Raw genomic sequence first — 22,954 nt, 5'->3', positions numbered from 1 at the left:
TTAATGTTTGTTTCCCTTCTACGTTGGTTACAAGAAAAGATGGGGAAAAGTTTTTCTTCTGTCAGCTCCTTTTTCACATTCTGTTTTCAGGAATTGCATCCTCCCTTTTCTATCCCCTCATCACTGATACATAGCAAGCAAAGTAGTGTAGTCTTTAACTCCTTTACCTTACCAGAGTGATGTAAGCCATAGGAAACATTAGCCTTGTTTTGTAGATGAGAAGTAAGGAGTGAAGAAGCGAACAATTTCATCGTTAGAGCATATGGCATCCATGGGTTTGGTTGTGCTTGAATTCCTGTGATAATCCTGCTGGCCCGAACAACACCACCTCCAGCCTCCCCTAGCCCCCTTCATCTGCGCCGGCCTTCTTTTCCCTCTATCTCCTTGTCCACCTTTGTTTTGTTGACAAAGTCATATTGAAATAGCATTGTGATCAAGGTTGGTGATCTTATGTGTGGCCTTCTTTATTTTCCTGGGTTATTTTCCAGCCAAAATCAGTTTTCCTGTTCTTCCCAGTCCAACTATGTGAACAATTACACCTCTATTCTCCCCTGTATGGGAGGTGTGGGGTTTGAAACGTGGATCCTGGCATAAGCAGCACTGCTTCTCAGAGTGACGCTAATGTTAGGCTATTGTTTTTGACTATAGGCAGTGCTAACGAGCTAAATTCTTCCTGTATCAATGGCTGGTTTTTGGAGATTTGAACAAGTGAGAGGAATGGATTTAAATACCTAAGGAGGCATGGAAGAAAGTACTAGAAGACATTAAGGAACTTGGTATATAAATATGGAGTGGCTTTGTAGGTTGTTTCTGGCTATTAAACCCCATTTAAGAACTGACGTGTTATATATTTTTGTGAATGGATTTTGCACTGCATCTTTATGTGGATTTTTTTACTACCTCTTTTTTTGTTAGGAGGCTGATGAAAATGTGACTTACTTGCATTGAGATAGGTTCAGCTTTGTTTTTTTGTTTTGTTTTTAGAGTTCATGTTCACTTAATCTTTGTTGCTCTGCTGGTTAAGGAAATGTGAAGCATTCTCTAGGAAGTGCAACCTGCAAAATGCTCACCGACTGATAGCTGTGGATTACTTCTTTTTTTTTTTTTTGGCTGGAGGGCATAGTTTTCCTTCTAGGATTACCAGATTGATGATCTCATATGAAAAAAAGTGAACAGGCAAGATGCTTCTCTCATTCTATTCTATTCTATTTCTATTCTATTCTGTTTCTTCACCAGAAAGGTAACAGGCTCGTGGAACATAATTGTGTGTTGTTATGAGCTTCTATGTAAATTAAAAATAGCTTCTTAAACTTTCATAACCTTTTGGTGTTAAGCTAGCATTTTTCACCATGACTCACTCATGCAGACTGTATTAACTGTAGACGTGGGTCAGATTGTGCAGGGAGATCTGGACCGTGACCTCCAATGGGGTAATAAAAATGCATTTGGCAGAGGATAAGGACTTCAGAATATTTCAAAAGGTAATATTGATAGTAAATACTTGGTCTTAATATAAGCCTCTAGATGGAGGGTGAGGCTTGAGTGGAGAACCAGGGCAAAAAATGTGTGTTATTTGATAATGGTTATGCTAACATTGTAAGCTTTCATTTGAAGTGGCCAGTCATCTGTGTTTTCTGTGTCTTAAACATAATGAAGGCCGATCCACTTGTTTCCTGCAGCCTGGAGAGCAGCAAGGATTAGAATAGCTTCATTGTTGTGGCTCTTGAGTTAACACGAAACACAGTGGGAATGTTGATCTTTATAAGGCTCTTCTTGTCCTTCTCTCTTCAACTTTGAAATTGGTCTGCAAGGTTTCTTATTTGAAATGCTCAGATCGGGAAGTGAAGGACTGCTTTCCTCGTGCGTGAGTTCTTGTGTGTGTTTTGGTGTGGTGGTTTTCTGGTTTGCTTCTGGCGATTTCGGGTATTTTCAAAAAATACTGCTGAGAAACAGAGTTTCCTAAAACTGGTTTCTGTCTGCAGCTCTGTGAAGGCCTAGATTAAATTTATTAATGAGATTAAGCAAGCTTTAGAAAGAGTTTAGGAATTCACTCTGACTTAAGCATTATTCAGACCAAAAAGGATGACAGGTCTGGCGTTACGGTGTGATTTGTGACTCGTGTGCATGATGATTTTGGTGTTGAAGAGCTGACCATATCACCCTGCCCTGCAGTGACAGCCGTGCACCTAGGTGGATGACACGAGACGGGGCTTCTCCTGGCAGCAGGGAGGGAAGGGGCCACAGCACTGCGTGAGGGGACTGGGATCAGATGGGGAGTTTTGGCGAGGTTGCTTGTGTTGATCCCACGTAAAAGGGTTAAAAACTACCACTTAGGAGTCATGTTGCGGCCTTGCCAAGTCTGAAGTGCCGCAGGAACTGTCTGGCTATTATCCTGTACTTGTGGAAAAATGACCACCCTCTCGGCGGCTACGGCGTGACAGCTCAGAGAGCTGGGCTGTCCCCGTCCTCTCCTCCCTCAGTGCTAATGGAAATGGGTGGCTCTGAAATTGGCAGCACCATGATTAGCTGCCTGCTGCTTCTGTGCTGGCACAGGGCAAGGCTTTATAGCAGCATCCCTCTTTCCATAAAGCATTAATGATCTTGTTACACCGCTTCAGGATTTTTGTCAATTGTCTTTGTTTGGAGAAGAGCAGCAACTCCATAATGAAGTCACCTTTAGAAAGAAGCACCAAGCATAAATTGATAGCATTTCCTTCTTAAATCAGCAGACGCCCTGAAACAAGACCTCTGAAAGAGAAATATTGAGTACCTGAGGAAAATGTTAACTGTTTCTGTGCTGTTGGCAGCCAGCTGTTTATCCCAACTTGCTTCCCAGAGCTCCAGAGGAGAAAGACCACTTGCTGTTAACAGACCACTGTGGTATCTTGGAAAGCTCTCAGTGCTTATGAGGTAACATGTTAGCATCCTGAAAGTGAGTAGGTAATATACAGTAATGTGAATTTATTTTATAATCTACTTGAAGGATTACTGACTTCTTGTATTCAATTGTTTTATAATCTCCAGCTGTTTTCCTGGGCTATGTATCTAAAATAAGTAAGTCCTGTCCAGATGGTTTTCAGGGAGGAGGGGAGAGGTGAGAAGAGAAGGGGAAGTGGCAACTACTCAGTAAACCCCTAAGTGTGTTTGGGAGGACGGGCAGAGAGGAGCAGCTCCTGGGCAGATGTCCCCGTGTCTGGCTGTAGCAGCACCAGGCCTAATTTGGTGCGATGGCTGCTGCGGCCTGTGCTCATGACTCAAATGTAGGCTTGCTATCTAATGCCAGGAACCACACTGTCTATCAACAGCACTACTTAAGCTAAGTGATTTAGCTCCCAAGCCAAATTATGAAATCTTTTCTCCTTAAGCCTGCTAGAATAGACTTCCAGAAATCTGATGCTGGCTCGTCTCCTGCTCTCACAGGAGACACCCTCACAAGCCCGGCACTGATTACCCTCATCAGACTACTCTCAGTGTGTTTTCTCTCATTTAGGTGGAAGATGGTAGAAAAGACTTCCTTCTGTCTTAGCAGATGCTGGGAATTGTTCAAGGTACATTATTTTAACTTAGCCCTGTGAAGTGTAGGGAAGTTAGCTAGGGGAACATGACCTCTGGCTGTGGGACTTGCTCAGCCGTCATTGAAAACAATAAAAGTAGTTTATCCTTTTTTACTTTTTGGCTGCTGGTTTCTTTGCTTGCCTGCAGTAATGCCAACTGAGCATGTGGAGCGAGAAGGATTTTAGTGGGGGTATTGCATGGCCAGGAGAGCAGGGAGACTAGCCTATGTATTCTGCTTTTTAAGTAAGGGCAGAGAGGGTTTTTAAAAGTCTGCTACAGCTTTCCATAGTATGCAAATCCTGTGGATTGGAGTGATTAATTTTTAAGAGTGCAAAATGCCTTGCCTTTGTGAAGGATATGTTAATTTTTTTCCCCACCTTAATTTTTTCTAGGCTGTATACAAGTACATTGGAATAATTGTTGGGTATACTTATTTTAATCATATACAGGAACAACTTTTCTTCCTTGGTGCACCAACATGCAATAAATAACAAATTATGTTGCAGCTGGGAGGAGTAGTGTAGCAAAGCTGAGGCAAAAAAATGCAATTGGTATATGAGTCTCAAGCAGAATGAACAAACATCTCAAGTCCGATAAGTGTTGCATTGGTTGTTACAAAATGATCCTGTTGATTTTTCTGCTCTCCAGCAGAGAGAGTCTGGGTAGATGGACAGTATGCAAGATGAATACTGCAAATACAAACACAGTATGGAGTTGATCAGAAGGCTGTGTGCACGCACATGTAGGCAAAGGGAGCCTCTAATTTAGGTGGCTAACGACAATCACGTGTCTACAGTGTGGTGCCCCTGCCTGTGGCAGGGGGCTGGAACTAGGCGATCTTTAAGGTCCTTTCAGTCACAGAATGGCTTGGGTTGGAAATGTTTGTCTGTTCAGTTAGTTACATATGCCACTGTGTTTCCTGCAGCAAGCCTTGTTAAGGGGTTGGAATGGTGGTGGTATGGATGGTTACCTTAGGTGGATGGAAAACAGACCCCAGGCCTGCCACCACTACAGCGCCGGTGTGCTCCTGGAAGCCAGGGCTAGGGTAATGTGTCCGTGCAAAGATGGCATGTCTACTGGCGTCTGGGGAGGCCAAGGCACCACTTCCAGGCATTGCAAGTACATTTTCCTTTTCTCTTTGTGGGTGTTATTGGGAAGAGCACTGGGTTTTGGAAAGAGATGCAGGGTTTTGTGTTTTGTTTCTCAAATTAGAGAAGTTGTCATCAACAAAAGGGGGTCAGGTATGAGATGGGGTTCTTACTATGTGCAAGCGGTGTTTGTGCTGTACAAGCATGTACCAGTTGCACAGTTCTGAAACAGAAATGGTGTCTCCCACTTTCAACCCTTTGTTGTAGTTGCTCTTTTGTGAGGGGGGGGGGGGGGGGGGAAGAGCCTGAGTCTGATGACCCATTCACCTGCTCCTCATCTCTCCCCAGACTAGATAGAAGGGGCCTTGAGAGAAGGTGATGAAGCGGAAAACCACTTTTGCTGCATTGCCTTGGGTCACGCTGCTGAAAATGTAAACTCCTTATGTTCTTTCTGTGTTTCTTTGAAACCTGCCTGTTGCTGGGACAGTGTGCTTGTATGATATGATTTTTTTTGAAGTCTTTGTTTTCTTTTTGATGTGAGAATCTCAACATCCAAAGAACACTTTAATATTTTTAAGTAGGAATATTCTCAGATTTCTCAAGTGCACGAGGTGATGTAGTTCTTAAAGCAATTTGGTGCTTCTCCCAGTGCAGGCTTAATGTTTTTATTGTTAGTAGTAAGCCTTCAATTGGAAACTATTTGTTTTTACCTATTTACGTATTATAGTGGTATATGAAAGGGCACTTAGCCCTTTCTACATGCCACTTAAGCGTTTTTTTTGGCTTATGAGGAACTACGTAGTGTAGGTTCAGTTCATGACGCTACAAGTTCGTTGATTATTTTAAAGTGACTTGAATTTCTTCCATACCGCTATCATCTTTACTTGAAAAGTATTTTTAAAAAGTATAAATTCTTATTTTGTATTGACTTTGTCTTCCACAAACAGATGAACATTGTGACTATACTTAAAGGTAGGTATGCATTCAAAACTTCTTTAATGACAAATTCAGAAATCAACTTTGAGAAGATTGATTGATTCACAAGGAAGTATATGAACAAGCTATTTTCTTGGCAATTCTGGAAGGTATATTGCAAGTGGCTTTTGTGCATGTTGGACTTACTTTCTGAGATAGCAGACACCATCTTGAGGGCACTGGCCAGACCGTGTGACAAGCCAGGGGCCTCTGGTGTTTCTGACCATCTTTCAAAGAGTTTCCTTAGGACTTGTCCATCCATTGCAGAAGGTGTCTTCAATCCTTCTGAAACCCTTAGAAATGTACCTTGTCTTGCTTTCCCTTTATTTTCTAAATATTATACATAAACCTGTTGGCCTTTTTTCCCTTTGAGTATTGTACTGTGTATCAAGCATGTTGCGTGTTGATATCTTAGCAGTGTGCTTGGACATGTAAACTTCACAATGAATTATATATAGTAGAGCGTTCTTGCCCTTATGGTGTGCTGCTAATCATCTGCCACAATTACTTGGCAAGAGTCTTTTTGTAGGAAGGCTTTCCCCCTTAAATGTTATGCCGGTTTAGAGTAGTGTATGCTTGATAATTTGTTCGGTTACGATATTTCTTAACTTGTATGTTGTTTCCATAGATATATCCCTGTGAACAATTAAGTGAAGTATATATTCTGCACATAACTTCTTCTATTAGTGCATACACTTTTCATAGCCTATGGTCTTTCCACGTTCTGTATCCAAGTGATATTTCATTGAGGCTCTTTAACTAAGAGTGTGTCTGGCGGTTTGCCCACTGAGATTTTGCATACAGGAGAGCATGGCCTTAGCTTAGCATGAAATCATTTCTCTTTTACATCTTTTGTAGAAACAGTCTGTGGCTGATGAGGGGGAATGTCGCAAGAAAGCTTTGTTAGTTTGATAAATGTTTCTTTAAAACCATAAACAATCCTATTATGTTTTTTAGTTTGGATTTTGCTAAGTTTGGGGGAGATGTGAAACCTAATATAATAACAAAAATAGCTGGCGTTCTGAAAAGTAACTATGCAGGATGTTGGCGGCATAATTTCTTCCTCTCAATCAATATTATGGAGAAGAGCGTTATGCACCTAATCTTCCTGTTATGAACATGGAAGTAACAAAAATACTCAAAGCGAAATTTTATTTTCAGATTAAATGGATCCTAGGGAGTAAAGATGTAGGGAAAGTTTTGCTAATAACAGACAATAGGAAAGTAGAAGAAACATCTTACAAAATATTGTGGTAACACCACTGAAAGTATGTTTTCATTTTTTACATGACATTATAGGATGCTTTTAGGGGAGAGAAAGTTTGTTCATCTCTTAACCGTCACTGCCAGTGGGACTTCAGTTATGTTGTCCCTAGATAGGAGAAAAAAAATCTTTCAGTGATATTACTTTGATGTTCCTGAAAATATTAATTTATTTTGCAGATACTTATGCTATCAAACTGTGGGTTGTCTGTCACTGCATGCATCCTGGAATCAATAGTACATTAAGGAAACGGGCACGAGGAGGGGCATAATTCATAAATAATGAATAGCAGGCTTTACTGCTGGTGTTTCGTTTCTGCTAAGAACAATACAAATTCTGGTGAAGTACCCTTGTACTTTGTAACCTTATTAGACTCAAAACCGTTATCCAAAATATTGATGTTTTCCTTTAGATTGCCCGTTAAGATATGCATCTGTGCAATCCTTAACTATGTGTGCTGCCGAAGGAAGAAGCCAGCATTTCTATTTATCAGAAATGCAGGTGCAGTAAGAATATTTGTGTTAGAACTTATCTGCAGTCTACTGAGAGACCAGGATTTGAAGTAGGGGGATGTGGGGACTGTTTTTAACAACCATTTCCTTAGCATTATAAACAATACATGCTTGTGGTCAGAGACTTTTTTGTGGTGTGCACGACGTGTGAAATTTTGAGCATGAGAACACGATCCTTGCACTTTAAATCTGTGTATTAATTTTTTTTCATTAGCTCTCTGCTTCCACATCCTGCACATTGCTGGCAAGCATGCATCAGCAATGAGACTTTCTTCACTAATGTGTCTGACATCTCTCTGAAATGTGACTGGTCAGAGCTATGGCTGATTTTTTTAGAAGTTGGTTCCTTTCAAGCCATTTAAGTAATTTCACCTGATATTACTTTAATTTTTCTATATAATGTGCTCTCTCAATGAATAGCTGTGTAGAATCAGCACGGGAAGAGCAAAGTCCTTGGCAATACCAGCTCAATTGCATCCGCAGATGAGGATTTAAAATTCTGTGCAGCAGACAGTACCTCCAGCAGGCGAGTAAAAGGTTACTGCATTATTGTGCTTGTTTGCATCTGTAGTCTTTATCTACCAGAGGTTTTTCGTATTGTGCAATTTGTTGTGCATGCTTGTACATAGACTGGAAATTGATTTAATACAACCATGAATAGCAAAAGGGCAGAGCAAGGTGAAGGGAGAGGCTCAGTTCAGCTCTAAACCAAGGAAAGGGAGGGGGGAGGAGGAAGAGAGGAAAGGGAGGGGGGAAAGCAGGCGAGAAATTCAGCTTTCAATGCAGTGTGATAACGAGAAGTTTTTTGTGAATATATTCATTTAAGCTGTTTTCCTGTCACTTGCATTTTTCTTAACCTTTTGATAAAGAGGATGCTGTTGAATGAGACGAGCACTGATAGCTCTCTAAATGTAAGTGACAATTATTTCAAGTCAGATTATCCCATAATCAGGTTAAGCGTGTGTGTTAACGTGAGACCTCCTACTTTCAGCAATAGTATTGCATACATACCTTAAACCAATTCAAACGAGCTTTTTACAGTTTTACTTGCATTTCTATGTGAAAACCAAGAAGTATATAGTTATTGCATTAGTAACTCTTGCAAATGAGAAAATATTTTCAACAGTAATTTTGTGTGTTAAACTGAAGTATATTTCTGACCAGAGAATACTTTTTAAAGGTTAGAAGACCTGTTTAGTTCAAATGAGCAGTCAGGCATACTTCTGTCTTTTTCTGTTCTGTTTTTTTCTTCTCAGAGCAAAGTCTCCTCCAAGACTGCTAAAGCTGCTTATGCTGTCTGCCTCTAACTTGTTTGGAGAGGTGGTTCCGCTACCTTTTGACTTTAAGTCCCTTCACGGCTTGTTCCTTCCCAGGCTCAAATTTCTGTTGACTTCTCATAGGGCTGCTCTCACTCACACAGCTTTGTGGCAGCCATTCTTATTTCAGGCTCTGATAGACCCCAGTAGCATTTTCCCTGTGCACTCAGAGTCTTCAGGAAGGCTTCCTTTGCTTTTTTCTTTTTTTCCCTTTTCCTCCAGACCTTGCCAGAAGTCAGTCCAGGAGCAGCAGCCAGCCAGGTTCTCGCTGCTCCCCCGTGTAGCTGGGAGGTCCTTGTCAGGCGGAGGAGCTGCACCAGGTCTGCAGCTCCTGGTGTGAGCAGCAGCCCGCTGCTGGGGATGCTGCCGGGATGCTGTGGGGATGCAGGCGTGTGGGGCTGACGGGGTGGGGCCGCCTGCTGCTGGCGTGGGCCCAGGCTGGAGGCTGTGCTGCCGGGGAGGCTGAGGCAGACCCGAGGTGACGAGAGCCACAGGAGGAGCAGTCAGCAAGCAGCTGGGAGAGGCTGCCCTCCCTGCGTGCATGCACTCCTCTCCTCTTAGGCAGCTGTCCTTTTCCCCGGAGCAGCACACTTTGCGAGGAGGGGAGAGCGCACGCGTTTTTTCCAAGGCGAGGTGCTACCTGCTGCTCAGCCTGGCTGATGTTTTTCCTGGAGAAACGCGGGCTTCTCGTCTGCTCAGCAGCATCAGCTACAGCCAGGAGGCTGCAGAATGAGGCAGCTGGCCAGATTTGAGTGTGTATGGGACAGTACCGGTCCTGATTTCGTAAAGAATAAACTCGTCTGAGCAAGTCAATGTGTGGCTGTGGCTGCAGCATTATTTCTTCTTTAATGAAGAGGCTGGGCTGTTCGACGTGCTGCTCCAATCTGCTGTCTTGCAGCCATACATCAGAGCAGTTGCAGAGACTATCCATTGGATGTCTCAATCAGCCGAAGAAGGTAACTATATTTTAAATTTTAAATATGCCATTAAAAGGATGCTGTATAATTTGGACGTACATGATAAAAAGACAAATTTCAGATGTTCTTAGCAGTTTTCTTGACCTTGCAGCTGCTATCCAATATCATTTTGCCATTATCAGGTTGTGTAGCAATAGAAATGTGCTGCAGTAATTGATTTTGTAATAGGATCAGGTGATTTACTGGCTGCTCTGACAACCACTTGCTTGCTTGTTCTGAAACGTGGAGCACTCTAATGGATGTTTTGATTGCAGCCTCCAGTTGCCCTGAAACTGCTAGATGCTCAAAGATGTAACAGCTCATTTGTAAGAATAAAAACTTCTCTAGCTGTTTTCTCCAATAACATGGGAAATTCATTTACACTTTTAATACTGATGCTTCAGATTTCGGGTTTCTGTGTGATCATTTCAACAGAGGACTGGAAACTCTTAGCCAACTTCATACATGTCAGCTTTTCTACTTTATACTGATAGCAGTTGAAATCACACTGACGTGCTTTTATATATTTCCTGAGAATCTGGTCCATGCCAAGCATAGTCTAAGGCTTAGGTGACAGTATGCAACAGTTCTTACATGTTGGTACTAAATGTTACGTTTTGTTTTATGTTATGCTTTGAAAGTGTGTGCTCTGTCTCCTCTTTACTCCCTCTCTCTTTTCCCCTCCAGTCCCTTGGTTTAAAGCTGGCTCTATTTAGAAACTAAACAAAAAATATTTGTTATGAGAATGATATGTGTTTTACTGTAGAAAAAGTCATTAGGAGTTGTGATCTAATGACTGAAACCGGGGAGCTTAATTGGGGCAACCTTTCGGACCAAGCTGTCTTAGGCTGATAAAACTGAAGCATGTTGTGTTGAACTTAGAGCTTTTAGGATAACGTAGTGCAGCATTAATCTTCAGGCTAATTGGAGAGTAGTTTGAGCACAGAGTACTTTACAGTGGTTAGTAATAGCTCATGCCTAATTCTTTTCCCTTTAAAAAAATACTTAGGTTTTGTCCATTATTTTGCAAGAATAAACACACTTTTTTGAGTGCTTGCTCACTTTTACATGGCATATCATACAAGAATGAAAGCTAAAAAGCAAAATCCTTAAGTTATTAAAGTTGCTTTTAATTGTATTACGCCTCTTTTTGGAGTGAAAACTGTTAAGAAAAAAACTCCATCAGGAAGTAGAAGAGTCTTGTGTGGGCTCGGTAGTAAAAAACAGTCCAAGATGAGTATACAGAAGTTCAGAGGACAGTCACTCTGGCCTCAGGATATAAGTGTGGTGCGTGTGTAATGGGTGATTTAAATAACTGATAGCTAAGATCAGATAGGTAACAGTTTCTAAGGTGATCATATATACAGTAATTTAAGTGGCCCTAAGTAAATCAAGGTTGTTTGATCTGTAATTGTCAAGCCTAATCATGATTAAAATCAGTAAGCAAGAAACATATGATTTAAATCAATAGGTTTTAATTTTGTTTTCCATTTATACTTCAAAAGAGGTAACTAAAAGTCGATTCTTTCATATAATTTGGTACACCTTCTTCCAAATGAAGAGAATATGTTGCTACTTCCATGTCTGCTCATGCAGAGTTTGATGTTCAGCTTCTTCTCAGCTGTGCTTTTACATAGTGAAATGAGCATGAGTCTCCTTGCAGAAATAGGTTTCTATCTCACCAATTTAGACGTGTGAAAGGAAACAAAGGTTCCTCTTTCTCCAGCGCACAGTGGATTTTTTTTTGAGTCTGAAAGAACTGGTCATTGTACTGAAGTAGCAGAATGAGCCCGGACATGTTTTCTGAACCTGAAGACTAGTGTTTGGAGGTGGTGGGTGGTGGTAGAGTAGCACCTCCCAGGGCTCAGTGTGCAGGATGTACTCAGTCACTGCTGAGTTCACAGATTTGACTGGGAGGGGGTGGTTGGATGCTCAGTGATCTTCCCATGTTTCAGCTCTTTACTTTAAATTGCCTTAGCAGGCATTAGGAAATGCAGCTATTGGCTTGAGAGAGGCTAATTGAAAATCATTTCCATTTAAATGAGTTAACTCGGTGATAAAAAGTAAGTAAATAGGTAGCTTGTACTTCTCGATGCATCTTTCTGAAGGTTAGCCTATACTATGTAGGAATTTTGCCACCATAATATATTTTATGAAAGTATTTGTTAGAAAGGTGATGAGATTCACTGTGTATTTTGCTACTAAGTGCACTGATAGAGTGAGTTACGCCATGAAGTTTAAGAAAAATCTTGGTAAATCACCGAGAAAAATAGTTGGAAAGAATTGCATTTTTCAGATAAAACAGTCTCTTTTTGTAAAATAATAGTGTTTTGTGTACAAAACAGCGCTGCAAAATACAACTATTCCATGAAACTATAGCCAGGGCGGGGGAAAAAGTCCTTTCTGCTGACAGGAATTTGTCCCGGGGATGGTAGTAAAGAGCAATAATGTGTTTTGCTGGAGTACCGTTGTACTACCAGAGCCGAATGATTAATTGGACTCATTTGGTTTGTGTTCCCTCGGCTCACCTAGAGGCTTGCCAATGCTCTGGGAGTGCATGGGCAGCGAGACACCATTACGCCCCAGCCCTCGTGTCTGCCTCTGCTCATTCATGCAGTTGCCTGCTGCCTGCGAGGTGGTTACGTGCCTCCGGTGTGCTTGTGGAGTGGTTTGGGTAGAATACCACCATTAGTGTACCCGTGCCATTTGGATATACTATGTATGTGTAGTATTCAGATTCTGGGACCCCAGTGGTGCTCTAATTAGCAACAGCCAGCACTTAGCTGTTTTCACCACTAATGTTTTCTTCTTATTACTCAGCCAGAAGATATTTATAGTGGTAGTCACTACAACAGCTCTGAATATCTTTTTAAAAAGATATTCTAATGAGATCTAAGCTTCGTGTGTCTGTGAAACATCAGGCTAAACTTTAGGGTAAGCCTGTATCAAAGGTGGGAAGAAACAGACTTATTTGAAGTGGTATGTGCACTGTTGAAAACAAATGATGGTATTTAGGCATCAACATTTACCAAAATTAGTTTGACTGCGCATGCCATTTAGTAGGATGATTTTGCAGGCTTAAAATGTTTCACATTTAAAGTATCCCAGAGTGTCAGTGAAAGGGATCTTCCAGCAAACCTATTTCCTTTATTAAAAAAAAAAAAAGAGAATTGCACTGACTATTAAGAAAAAAAAAACACCACACAACAACAAAAACAATCAATGCTACTAATGTACATTTTACCTGCCTTAACGGAACTCTTAGAGATGTTTCCTGGAGATACACTGATAAAATTGTTTCCTGGAAGGACTTCAAACTTATTTTCTCTTTAACCACTCTAACTTAATTTCATTTTGCTGAAATGTGATAGTACTGGATCCATCTGTGCTGTGTATCACCAAACTACCTTTAGTTTTGTATAACCATGCAACATTTTAGGGACCTGAAAGTGTTACCAGCTTGTGAATGCTTGCTACTAAGGGGAGAAATCAGGTAGTCTGCTTACCGATCTTAGCAAAAATGAGTATCTTGCTGTGTAATATTTCCCAAATATTTCAGTCCTTTAAGATGTTCTAATATTTTCTCTGTATTCTGGAAACATGGAAGGGAATCAAGATCTTTGCTGACTTGGCCTTACAATGATACTGGTACCACCTGCACAGCTGCTGAATCAGTTTGGTTCTGCTTTTGTAGACAACATGCCCTATATGTGAGTGTATGTTTCTATATGTAAATATGCATTTGTATATATGTGAAAAAACAGTTATAGTTGTGATTTGTGTTTGCTTGTTTGCTTCCAGCTGCCCTCCAAATTGGTGGCATTAGAAACTTATTGTGGGATCTGAATGTCAGGCTTTGTTCTCTCAGAAATAGAATTTCTGATCGTAATTCTGCATTTTAGATAGCAGTCCTAATGTGTCTAAAAGGAACCTGGCAACTCCTCCAGGGCTAAATTTAGCTCTGGAAGGCTAATGGCTTAAAATAAAAGTCAAAACTTTCTTTTATTGAAATGACTGACTAGCTGTATTACAAGAGCATACCAGTGTAGGTTTATACAACAAGAAAGCCCAATTTTATCTTCTTAGGTCAAGACATTTAGTAAAATTAAGTTTATCCCTTCATGTAAATGGATTTTAAGTTTTCATGCTGTGTTGTACAAATGCTAAAAACTAAAGGTTCCTGAAGTCTGTTTCTGTGGAGATACCAGCTTCAAGTATTTTAGCTGAGTGAGCCTTTCTTGTAACTCCTTGGTTGTGCTATCATACGTCCACTTTCTGAGTTACGCGGTTAGTGTGACTATAAAAACGGGAGAGAGAAGACTTCCTAAATCCCAAAGTTGATGGTGGCCTAAGATTTTTATGAGCAAGTGTCAATTTGTGTGTTTTTTAGCTGGTGCTTCTCAGCATAGGTGGGCGGCTCTGCCAGCAGCTTAGCAGAGCAGGTGCCTCAGTCCTGGGGCCTGGTGCTGTATGTTCCGAAATGATGCCTCTCTGCAATCAGAGGATAATACGGACTCTGAATACCCCGGGGAATAAGTTTATCTTGAAACAGCAGCAGAGCTTTTCTTCTGAATAATCAGGAAACGCTGAATCTTCTCTGTTTGGTTGAGGAGACGGTGGTGAGGGTGCAGAGCTAAAATGGGGGAGCTGTGCGTGGGACGCCTCTGGTGCACTGAGGAGCCGTGTGGTGAGGAGGGGAGAACAGGCAAGTAGACCTGGGGCCGGAGGAGCCGTCCTAGTTACCTGGAGAGACCCATACCTGCTGCAGTCCCAGGCTTTGGCTTCAGCCTTAGCTGCTGTGCTTGGCAGGCCTGGCGCCTTCCCCTGTCCTCTCGCTGCTGTGTGGTACACCGCAGGGCCCTCATCCGCCGTCAGTTCTCTGGCAATTCCCTCCTGTGGTAGTATTTTAATTTCCCTTGGACTTTGTCAGGCTAAAGTGGCTTCTCTTCTTTCTTCTTTTTATAAACAGCAGCACAAAATTTCTTTGGTGCTGTTTTTCATTGTTGGCAAAACAGGAAAAATGATGGCATTGCAGTAAACAGCAACATTTGGCAGTAAAATCCGATTACTGCCATCAATATTGGCATTATCAGAAGCACAGCAACGCAAGAGAGAGCAATGTACTGTTGCTCAAACTGAATTTGGGGGGGGAAAAAATCAATTTTGGAAATAAAATGAGATTTTCCAAAAGTAAGAGTAAGTAACTATCTAATTGGGATGGTTTATCAGGCTGGTAGAACTTTTCTTCATCCCATCAGACGGGCCTCCCAAGTCTTCATTTGGGAACAATTGCCATCTCACTAATGGTGTTACAAGTGCTCCAACACAGACGATCCCGTTAACAGCATTAAAGATGATGAGATTCCAGGGTTCAAATCGAATTTTGTCTATTTTAATCAAACCAACTTTTCAAGTACAATTTTCATAACTCCTCCACTCCCCAGCCCTTCAGCAATGCTGCTTTTTACTCATTAAGCCGTAGAAGACAGCAGCAAGCTGTGGGGAGAAGTGTCATCACAGCAACAGAGATCTTCAGATTGTTGAGCAGAAATACTACTGGGGCAAAACCAAACCTTCGTCCTGGGCTTGACTGCTCTGGCTGGTCCTCCAAGCAACTTCTTACCTACTGGTAGCTTAATGTTCCTGATGTTCCTCCTAATGAATTTTCGCTGTGAGTACAAGACTTCCCCCTTCAGGACTTCCTGCTGAGACTGTTAGCTTGTTGACTTCCAGCCTTAGCAGAAGGGGATACATGAGAAGTCAGGCAGACTTGCTATGAACCATTCTGGTCATTCTTACACCATGTTCAGTTTTTTAAGTTTCTTAAAACTTCATGATTTGAATACTGCACTTTGCTCGCTCACTGTTTTGAGAAAGTGATGTCAAATATTTTTTCCTTGTACATTGTTTAACTTCTGTTCTAGAAGTTTTAAATAGAAGTTTCTCCGAGACCTCTTTTTAATTCCAGTTTTTAGAACCTTTTTTGTATCCTTAACCATCTTTGCACTTACACTGTTGTACAAGAAAAATAGACAAACAACATCTTGTATACTGGTTATGTTATGCTTTGCAGATAATGATAAAATTGAATTGTAAACTTAACAACTTGTTGTCTACAGACTTCAAAAGATATATTTATTTTATTAATACATGTGATTTTTCTTAATTCCATAAAAAGGCTGCTTTACCATTATCCTCCCTACTGAGATGTCACTGATGATATTGTATTGATCCATTAAAAAGGTTTGCAGTGAAGCTTTTTACTTGATGTAGGCTGTCTTTTTTAATTATAGCTGTGCCACTATGCTGTGCAGAACACTGTAGTTAGGGTTGTGTCAGCACTTATATTTTAAATCCCTTGTTTTTATCAGCAACTTAATACTGACAATAAAAATTGCTTTGAGGCAAATCATTGCAAAATCTTAGCCTTCAGAGTGAGTCAGTAACACTTCACTGTATTAAAAACTATTCAGTTGAGTCTGAGTTAATGAAAGGTTAGATCCTTCTTTTACACATGCAATTTTTATCTGTGCCTGTAACTACTGTTTTCAAAACATATATATTTTTAAGGCTGTTTTCTTGAGATACAGTCATTCAGCATGTAAAAGCAGCAGATTTCATCGCACCATTCTCTGGGCATCTCTAAAGCATCGACAATAGTTCCTGAACCTGTCTTGTTTTTGTTGTTTTCTTTTTTTCCTCTCTTCTTTTCCTTTCTGTTCTTCCCGAATTTTGCTTTGAATGTGTGTGTGTTCGTTTGTCATCCAAGGTGGCATCTTTGTGATTTTTCTGGTGTTTTGTTTGTTTTAGGGCCAGGTGTTAGCTTGCTCATTCGGCCCTCCTGAGCTGGGAAAATGAGAGAGGAAAAAAACTATAATCAGCACAGATAACTGATTTTCACAACAAGTGAAAAAGTGTAGTAACAAAAAATAGTTTAAAATAAAAAAGTTGAAGAGGTGGAGTTGTACCATAGCTATTCTTTGAACTCTAACATTGTTACAGATACAAGCCTTGGTTTCACAGGAAAGTGGCATCACAGTTAAGTTCAATGCAGCTGGCGTCACTAGATCAGTATGTGTCTGCCTGCAAAGGGTAGGCAAAATCGCTCTTTTGCCTTATGTTTGTCGCTAAAATGAAGTGGTCAGCTATGAAACGTATGCACATACCATACCATTGAGCAACCCGGGAAATATGATACATAATAAAATACGCCCCAGAAACTTCCACTGAAAAGTAAGTGCTAGAAACATCTCAGTAAATGTATCTTGTTTGCACTCTGTGGGCATATATAGGCCCTAGGGGCAAAAACTGGTGTTTGAGGCTGTCGTAATGCAGATGCAGAAAGAATTAGTGACTCACCCAGCTTCTCACATCTGGAGCTGGGGAAAAAAATTAGATCTTAACTCAGATCTCACTGCTATTTTTTAAGCACGTTTTACCACGTAGTCTCTGTAGTCTGTAATTCATAGAAAGATGGACCTTATTCCTTCAGTGTCTTTTCTGACACTTCACCAATACAGGGGTAGTATCTTTGCCATCCATTGGGGATTGTGTGCCAACTAATGCAGCTGTCACTTGATTTTTATTTTTATCCCCCCCCCAACACACACACACACATGCACACACACCAAGGTTTTTGGCTCCATCTGCTTGTCTGGTCGCTTTCATTGTCTTCTACTTTCCTACTGTGCTGTCTCCCAGATGCACAGTTGTTACTAATACTCAGCTTGTCCCTTTTTTTTCTCCCCCTGTTTCCCTAAAGAATGCAAATTTCACTTTGCCTTCCTCCAAATGCCTACACCTACAGTTAAAATTCAGGATGGGGAGTAGAAGACGCTTCCTGTCAGGTAGACATATCATAACTGAATGTATACAAAAGCATTTTCCGTCTGTTTTCACAGCTACAGTTATTTCCCATGATAGCCTGAGTGACAACAAAATGTTTTTCTTAAGCAGGTTTGGTTAGGTGGCATAAACTGAGGAACGAAGGAAATGGCTAACCAACATGGGCTGAGTGTGGTACTACAGGAGCTAGGAAGGCAGTGCTGTAATTTGCTGCTCTTAAGGCTGTGACAGCCCATAATTTTGAGTGGCAATTCACTAGTGAAAGCTAGGTCGCTAATTCTTTCTTTCTGCCTAGAAAGACACCTTATATAACACTAAGCATAACAGTGGCAATTTGGGATCTTAGGATGTGAAAATCAGTTGCTAAGTTAGTGCAGGACATCAGGATTAGTGCGGTGTGCAAGCTGGATTTAAAACAACATGAATTAGCAAGCCACTAACTCAAGTTAATAATGTGGGTAGTTTCTACCTGTCTGTTGTGATGTGATTTTAAAAATAATAATTTTAAGTGTACGCACTTGTAGCTTATGACCTGCTGTCAGTTTTTGTTTTGGAGCATAGGAAAGCAGCAAACCCTGGATATGTATGTACAGGCTTACCAACTCATTTTGAGACTTTACAAATATCTTGGGTCTAAACTTTTTCTCTCATTACATTTTTTTTTTTTTTGTAATCAAGGTTTCCTAAGGTCGCTTATGTATACATGTACACTAGTAGTTCCTCCTTTAAAAATTTATCTTGTGATCACCTGTGAGCGCTGATGCCTGTATGTAGGCTAGTCCTTAAGTACTTTATGCATCTTGCTTAGCTGTGCCCACCTGATGTTTCTTCCTTTAGAAGCGTGAGTAATTAAAATGTTTTGGCTGAAGTTCATCTTTATAGAGCTACACTGGAAGAGTGGCAGAGAGAATACTGCATGTGAGGATAATTGTCATTCAGGAGACGCAAAATTGCAACTTCCCAATTTGGTTCTTATTAGAAACTTAGAGGAATTGTTCTCAGAATGGAAAGTTCCTCACTGTTTGGTGCCCATAGCTTCCATTATGGACAAACTTACAGAAGACATGTTTTTCTTTGTGAAGAACATGAATTGATTCTTACATTTCAGTCTCGACTTAAAGGCATCCTCAAACCTGCTTTATACAACATGTACTGTTAAACTTTCACTATTCTATAATGCAAATTGTGTACATGAAAGTAACTTTTCCCAGTTGTGCTCCACTTGCAAGTTCCTTGTGAACCTATACTTTTGTAAATAAAGTAAAATGGCAACCTTCTATATGTGGAAAAAGCTATGCAAAGAAGCATGATTTTGTTTGTTTTGGTTGGAAACCACATTTAATGGTAGTGAGCTGTTAGATTAAGGGGCAGGCAAAGGTAGCAAATCTGACTGGGATATTGGAGTGTTTCAGATCCTTTATCAGACCCCAGCATAAAAAAGTAACCTCCCCATAAAATAATGCATTCCCCAGGCTTCCCCCCATCCAAGCAAAAACCAGCTGTGAGCTGTGCTCTGAGAGAGCAGATATATGGGATGTGTCCTGATACATTACAGACATGAGCTCATTTTGTGGTGACCATGCTTTCCGTAAATATTCCAAGCCAGATCTTGTGCCTTCATTGTTGCACTGCATCTGAATAAAGGAGGTGCTATGGGCAGCAAGGGTTTTTCTCTTCTTGAATAGAGGATCTGCTTTTTTTTTTTTTTTTTTTAAAAAAAAGATATTACAGGGAAAATTAACCATGAAAGCAGACTGTAAAACAGGTAAAGAATAGTGCTAAGGGAGGACACAGTTATCTTGCTTTTAATCTCCTCAAAGACTTGAGTCAGGACGTTTTCAGGCATTTAGTCTGTGAGTCCGAGTGCCAAGTCCGTCACATCAATCCAGGCAAGTGAGCACAAAGCATACATTGCAGTTCTCACAACCAGGTCTTACCGTGCACCAAGCACTTCAGCTGTCCCTTGATGCACTTGAATGTGCTAGCAGCAGCAAGAGGCTGCAGGATCCGATGTCAGTAGATGAGGCTGTTTCACTCTGTGCTAGTACATGGGGTCACTTCTGTCTATGTAATCAGTGGGTTGCAGGAGTCCTAAAAGCTGGTGGCCTCGTGTTCTTGTGACTTACAAAACAGGCTCTTACTGTGCATCGTCTTATGTCTGCTGATGTACGCTTCTAAAATTTCTGATGTGTGCTGCTGGTCGCTAGAGAAAGGAAGAGAAATTTGGGGAGTCGATACTGACTTTACAGAGCAGTTCAGAAACTTCTTGCTCTCGATAATAAAAATGTATTGTTAAGAAATGCTCTCATTAAGATTAAAAAATAAACAAAGCAACAACAAAATGTGGGGTGAAATTAAGATTTTAGTTATTGGAGGCTAGAATCATCCATGTCAGGACGTTGCTGAGACAAGCTTTTCTTCTCTCTGGTAGTTGTCAGCAGCTCAAGGTAGCAGTAAGACAGCTAGCTGTGGTATTTGCCAGCACACCAAATTTTCTGAATTAAATATGGCAGGCCTATCTACGCTTGCCTTTTAGGGGAGACTGAAGTTTAACTGCTGAATGACTTGTTGGCATCAAGAGAGTCTTACTATGCTTTTATCTTAAGCTGGAAACTTCATGGTAGTTTGACGTGTCAGGAAACATATAGTGTAATTTTTGTTTTGATCGGTTTTGGTTCTTCCTGTATTGAAAAGGTTAAAGATCTTCTATACCCTGAGAGCACAGAAACGCACTGATTCCTTGTCTTTACCTGGAAGCTTATCTGCTGCTTTGGGGAAGATGAGTATTTCATGCTGTATGTTTCTAAGCATGTTTATTTTAGTAGGGAAAGGTTTAAGTAAGAAAGTAGTGTGTGTACTTCAAAGTAACGCCAACTGATAGGGGAGAAAAAGTGGCACGAAAAATGTTGCCTGACTTTGGCGAAGAAAATTTCTGTTACTGCCTCAGATCAGCTTGTTTTCGATGACAAGTTGAATCCTGTTGCAGCAGGATTCATAATGAATTACTGTTGATGTTCGAAGCTCATATGGCACTGTAACATAAGCACTGCTAAGTTGGTGAAACATAGCAAGCCAATCCAGAAAGGAAAATTTATTCATTCTATTACTGAAACATTACTCAAGAAGTTTTGTAATTAAAATGGCTTTGTTTGTCTTCGTGTTGTCCTAAATTGTGAACATAATGAACACAGTAGCATCTTTTATCACCGAAGAGTGTGGACTGTGAACATATGGGTGTAATACAAAGTACAACAGGCAGTCATTCAGACAGTTTTGCCTGAAAAGAGGACTGGATTTCGTTTGATCTGTCTGTGGAGTACATCTCCAAATACTGGATGATGTGGATGCCATTGGCTGTAGTTGATCTCGGACTTGTAGAATTCAAATCCTAAGTGTAGGGACTATAGAAAATAATGAATACAAGTACCTGCTTGTGGGAATAGCTGGGAAATAAAAAGGTGATGGCCCTTCACTGGCTGCATAGCTCTTATCAATTTATTTTAGCTATTTCATCTGAAAAGATTTTGCATTAGCATGCACAGCTTTGCAAAGGCTCGGCGAGTTCCCTGAGCAGGAAAATTCAGATAGTTGAATACTTCAATCTTGTGTCATCGCTTGCAGAGTGATGGCTATGGTAAGTGTCCTGATGACATACATTATATAAGGTGTAATTAGGTGGCAGATGGCATCAGACTTCATTTGTAGTTGGCATAGTTTTTGAGGAGGAAACAGTAAGGGCACACTTGTATTTTTTTGTTTTATTTAGCCGTATCCATTCACAAATAAGTGTTGACGCGTTTACTCCTGTTATTTGAACGCAGCTGCACCTTTGGTTTTAACAGGCAAGTTCTCAGTTGGCCAGGTAAGCTATCTTTGGTGCTGAGAAAGGCAGCTAATGCCACTGTATACATTTAGGCGTGTTTAGTAATGTGTAAGTTCACAATGGTTATGCTATCTTGACAGGCTATCTATCACTGTAGCAGCATTGATACCCCTAGAACCACAAGTCCACTCTTTTCCACAGGAAGACTTTAAATATAGGCGAGTAACACATGAACCAACCAAAGAGCAGATAAGAGTCTTTGTATTAATGGTTGTGCTGATGGCTGGCAAACAGCCACTGGCATCAGGCAAATCTGTTGCAAACAGAAGACTTGATTTCATTTTCATGCAAGGATTGTACTACAGCCTATGCATTTCCATGGGTAGAAATAAAAAAGACATCATTAGGCTTTATAGAATCAAAAGCCCATGAAAAAAAAAACAAAAAACAGATTGCTGTCACAAAGTCAAGTTTTTGTTTTTACTAGTCCTTGAATTTGTTTTTTTTTTGCTTATTTACTTAATCAGTAGCTTTCATTGGATCCTGGTGTAAATCTGTCACACCAGCTCTAAATAACTTGGTTCTTGTCCCACGCAAAGTTGAATGTTTTGCTACATTTCTACAATGTGAAATTTGGGCGGTGTTTCGCAGCCTTTACTTTTCAGGATCTTACGGATTTACACAAGCATATGTTAGGTGTTGGAAATAAAAGGACTTCAGAGAGACACGGACACTTTGATACTTGCTTGTAAACACCGCAGCTATTTTTGGTATTACTTTGGCTGGCTTAGCATCTTGTTAGATTTTCCATTAGGAAAGTCTTGTTTTAACAGTATCAATAACGTGCTGCAAGGACAATGCTGCTTGGAGTCCATCTCAATTGTTAGAGAAGCTTTAAATATTATTAAATTAAGGAATTGAGTTTTTGGCCTTTTTGACAGCATTCCTCTTCAGGGTGCACAAAGCCAATTTGTTTTGAAGCATAAAATAAACAATCAGGTACTAATGTTATGAAGTGTCCATTTCTGCTTGTTTCAGCTGTTGCTAAATATAAAAATTGATATGCTGGAACACTTACTCCTGAGTCGTCGTCTTTTTCCAAGCTCTGCATAATACAGTAGATCAATAATGCACTTTCTTGGCTACAGGCACTGAACAGATCTGATCCTGTTTACTCTATATCTAGTAATGAATTATCTATAATTCGTCTGAGGCCTTATATTGTATAATTTATTCCAGTCTTCATATTTTTTTGCCTTGCTATCCCCTTATACTTCGATTCTAGTTTTATGCTGCCACATCTGCCTGGAATATTCTCAGTTTTGACACAGCTTCTAACTTAACCCTCAGGTTGCTATTCAAAATATACCTTTCCGCTCATCTCATCAGCAAGTCCCACTTGCCTGTGTCAGTACTTCTGATTCCCTTCCTCTGTAGTAGAGGAAAGTGCAAGCAGCAAAGCTATCCCATTGTGAGCAGCAAATTGTGTTATCTTGATTTTACATATTCCTTCTTTTCTTTGGTCTGTGATTTGCAAATTCTGTTGAGCAAGACCATCCTTTACAAATACAGATGATGGACTCTGCTGTGCAAGAGAGACTTGCTCCTTTACCTCTGGAA

At 40.5% G+C, this 22,954-nt stretch overlaps 1 protein-coding gene across 4 annotated transcripts in view; it reads left to right on the top strand.

Annotated features, from left to right (window-relative positions):
- FBXW7 (F-box and WD repeat domain containing 7) overlaps positions 1 to 22,954 on the top strand; it is a 164,454-nt gene that overhangs the window by 28,013 nt on the left and 113,487 nt on the right. Inside the window, exon 1 of one of the 4 annotated variants that reach the window (XM_068680965.1) lies at positions 9,210 to 9,666. The exons of 1 other annotated variant lie outside the window; for it this stretch is intronic. In XM_068680965.1, the coding sequence (XP_068537066.1) occupies positions 9,523 to 9,666 (144 nt within the window). In that variant the 5' untranslated portion in view covers positions 9,210 to 9,522. Of the gene's footprint in view, positions 1 to 9,209; positions 9,667 to 22,954 lie in introns of those variants that run through there. 2 more of the 4 variants (XM_068680966.1, XM_068680961.1) reach the window with 2 other exon arrangements.

Source organism: Anas acuta, chromosome 4 (assembly GCF_963932015.1).
Source record: "Anas acuta chromosome 4, bAnaAcu1.1, whole genome shotgun sequence".
Lineage (NCBI taxonomy): Eukaryota > Metazoa > Chordata > Aves > Anseriformes > Anatidae > Anas > Anas acuta.
Note: the sequence above shows the minus strand (reverse complement) of the source record. Positions and strands in the feature narration are given on the sequence as shown.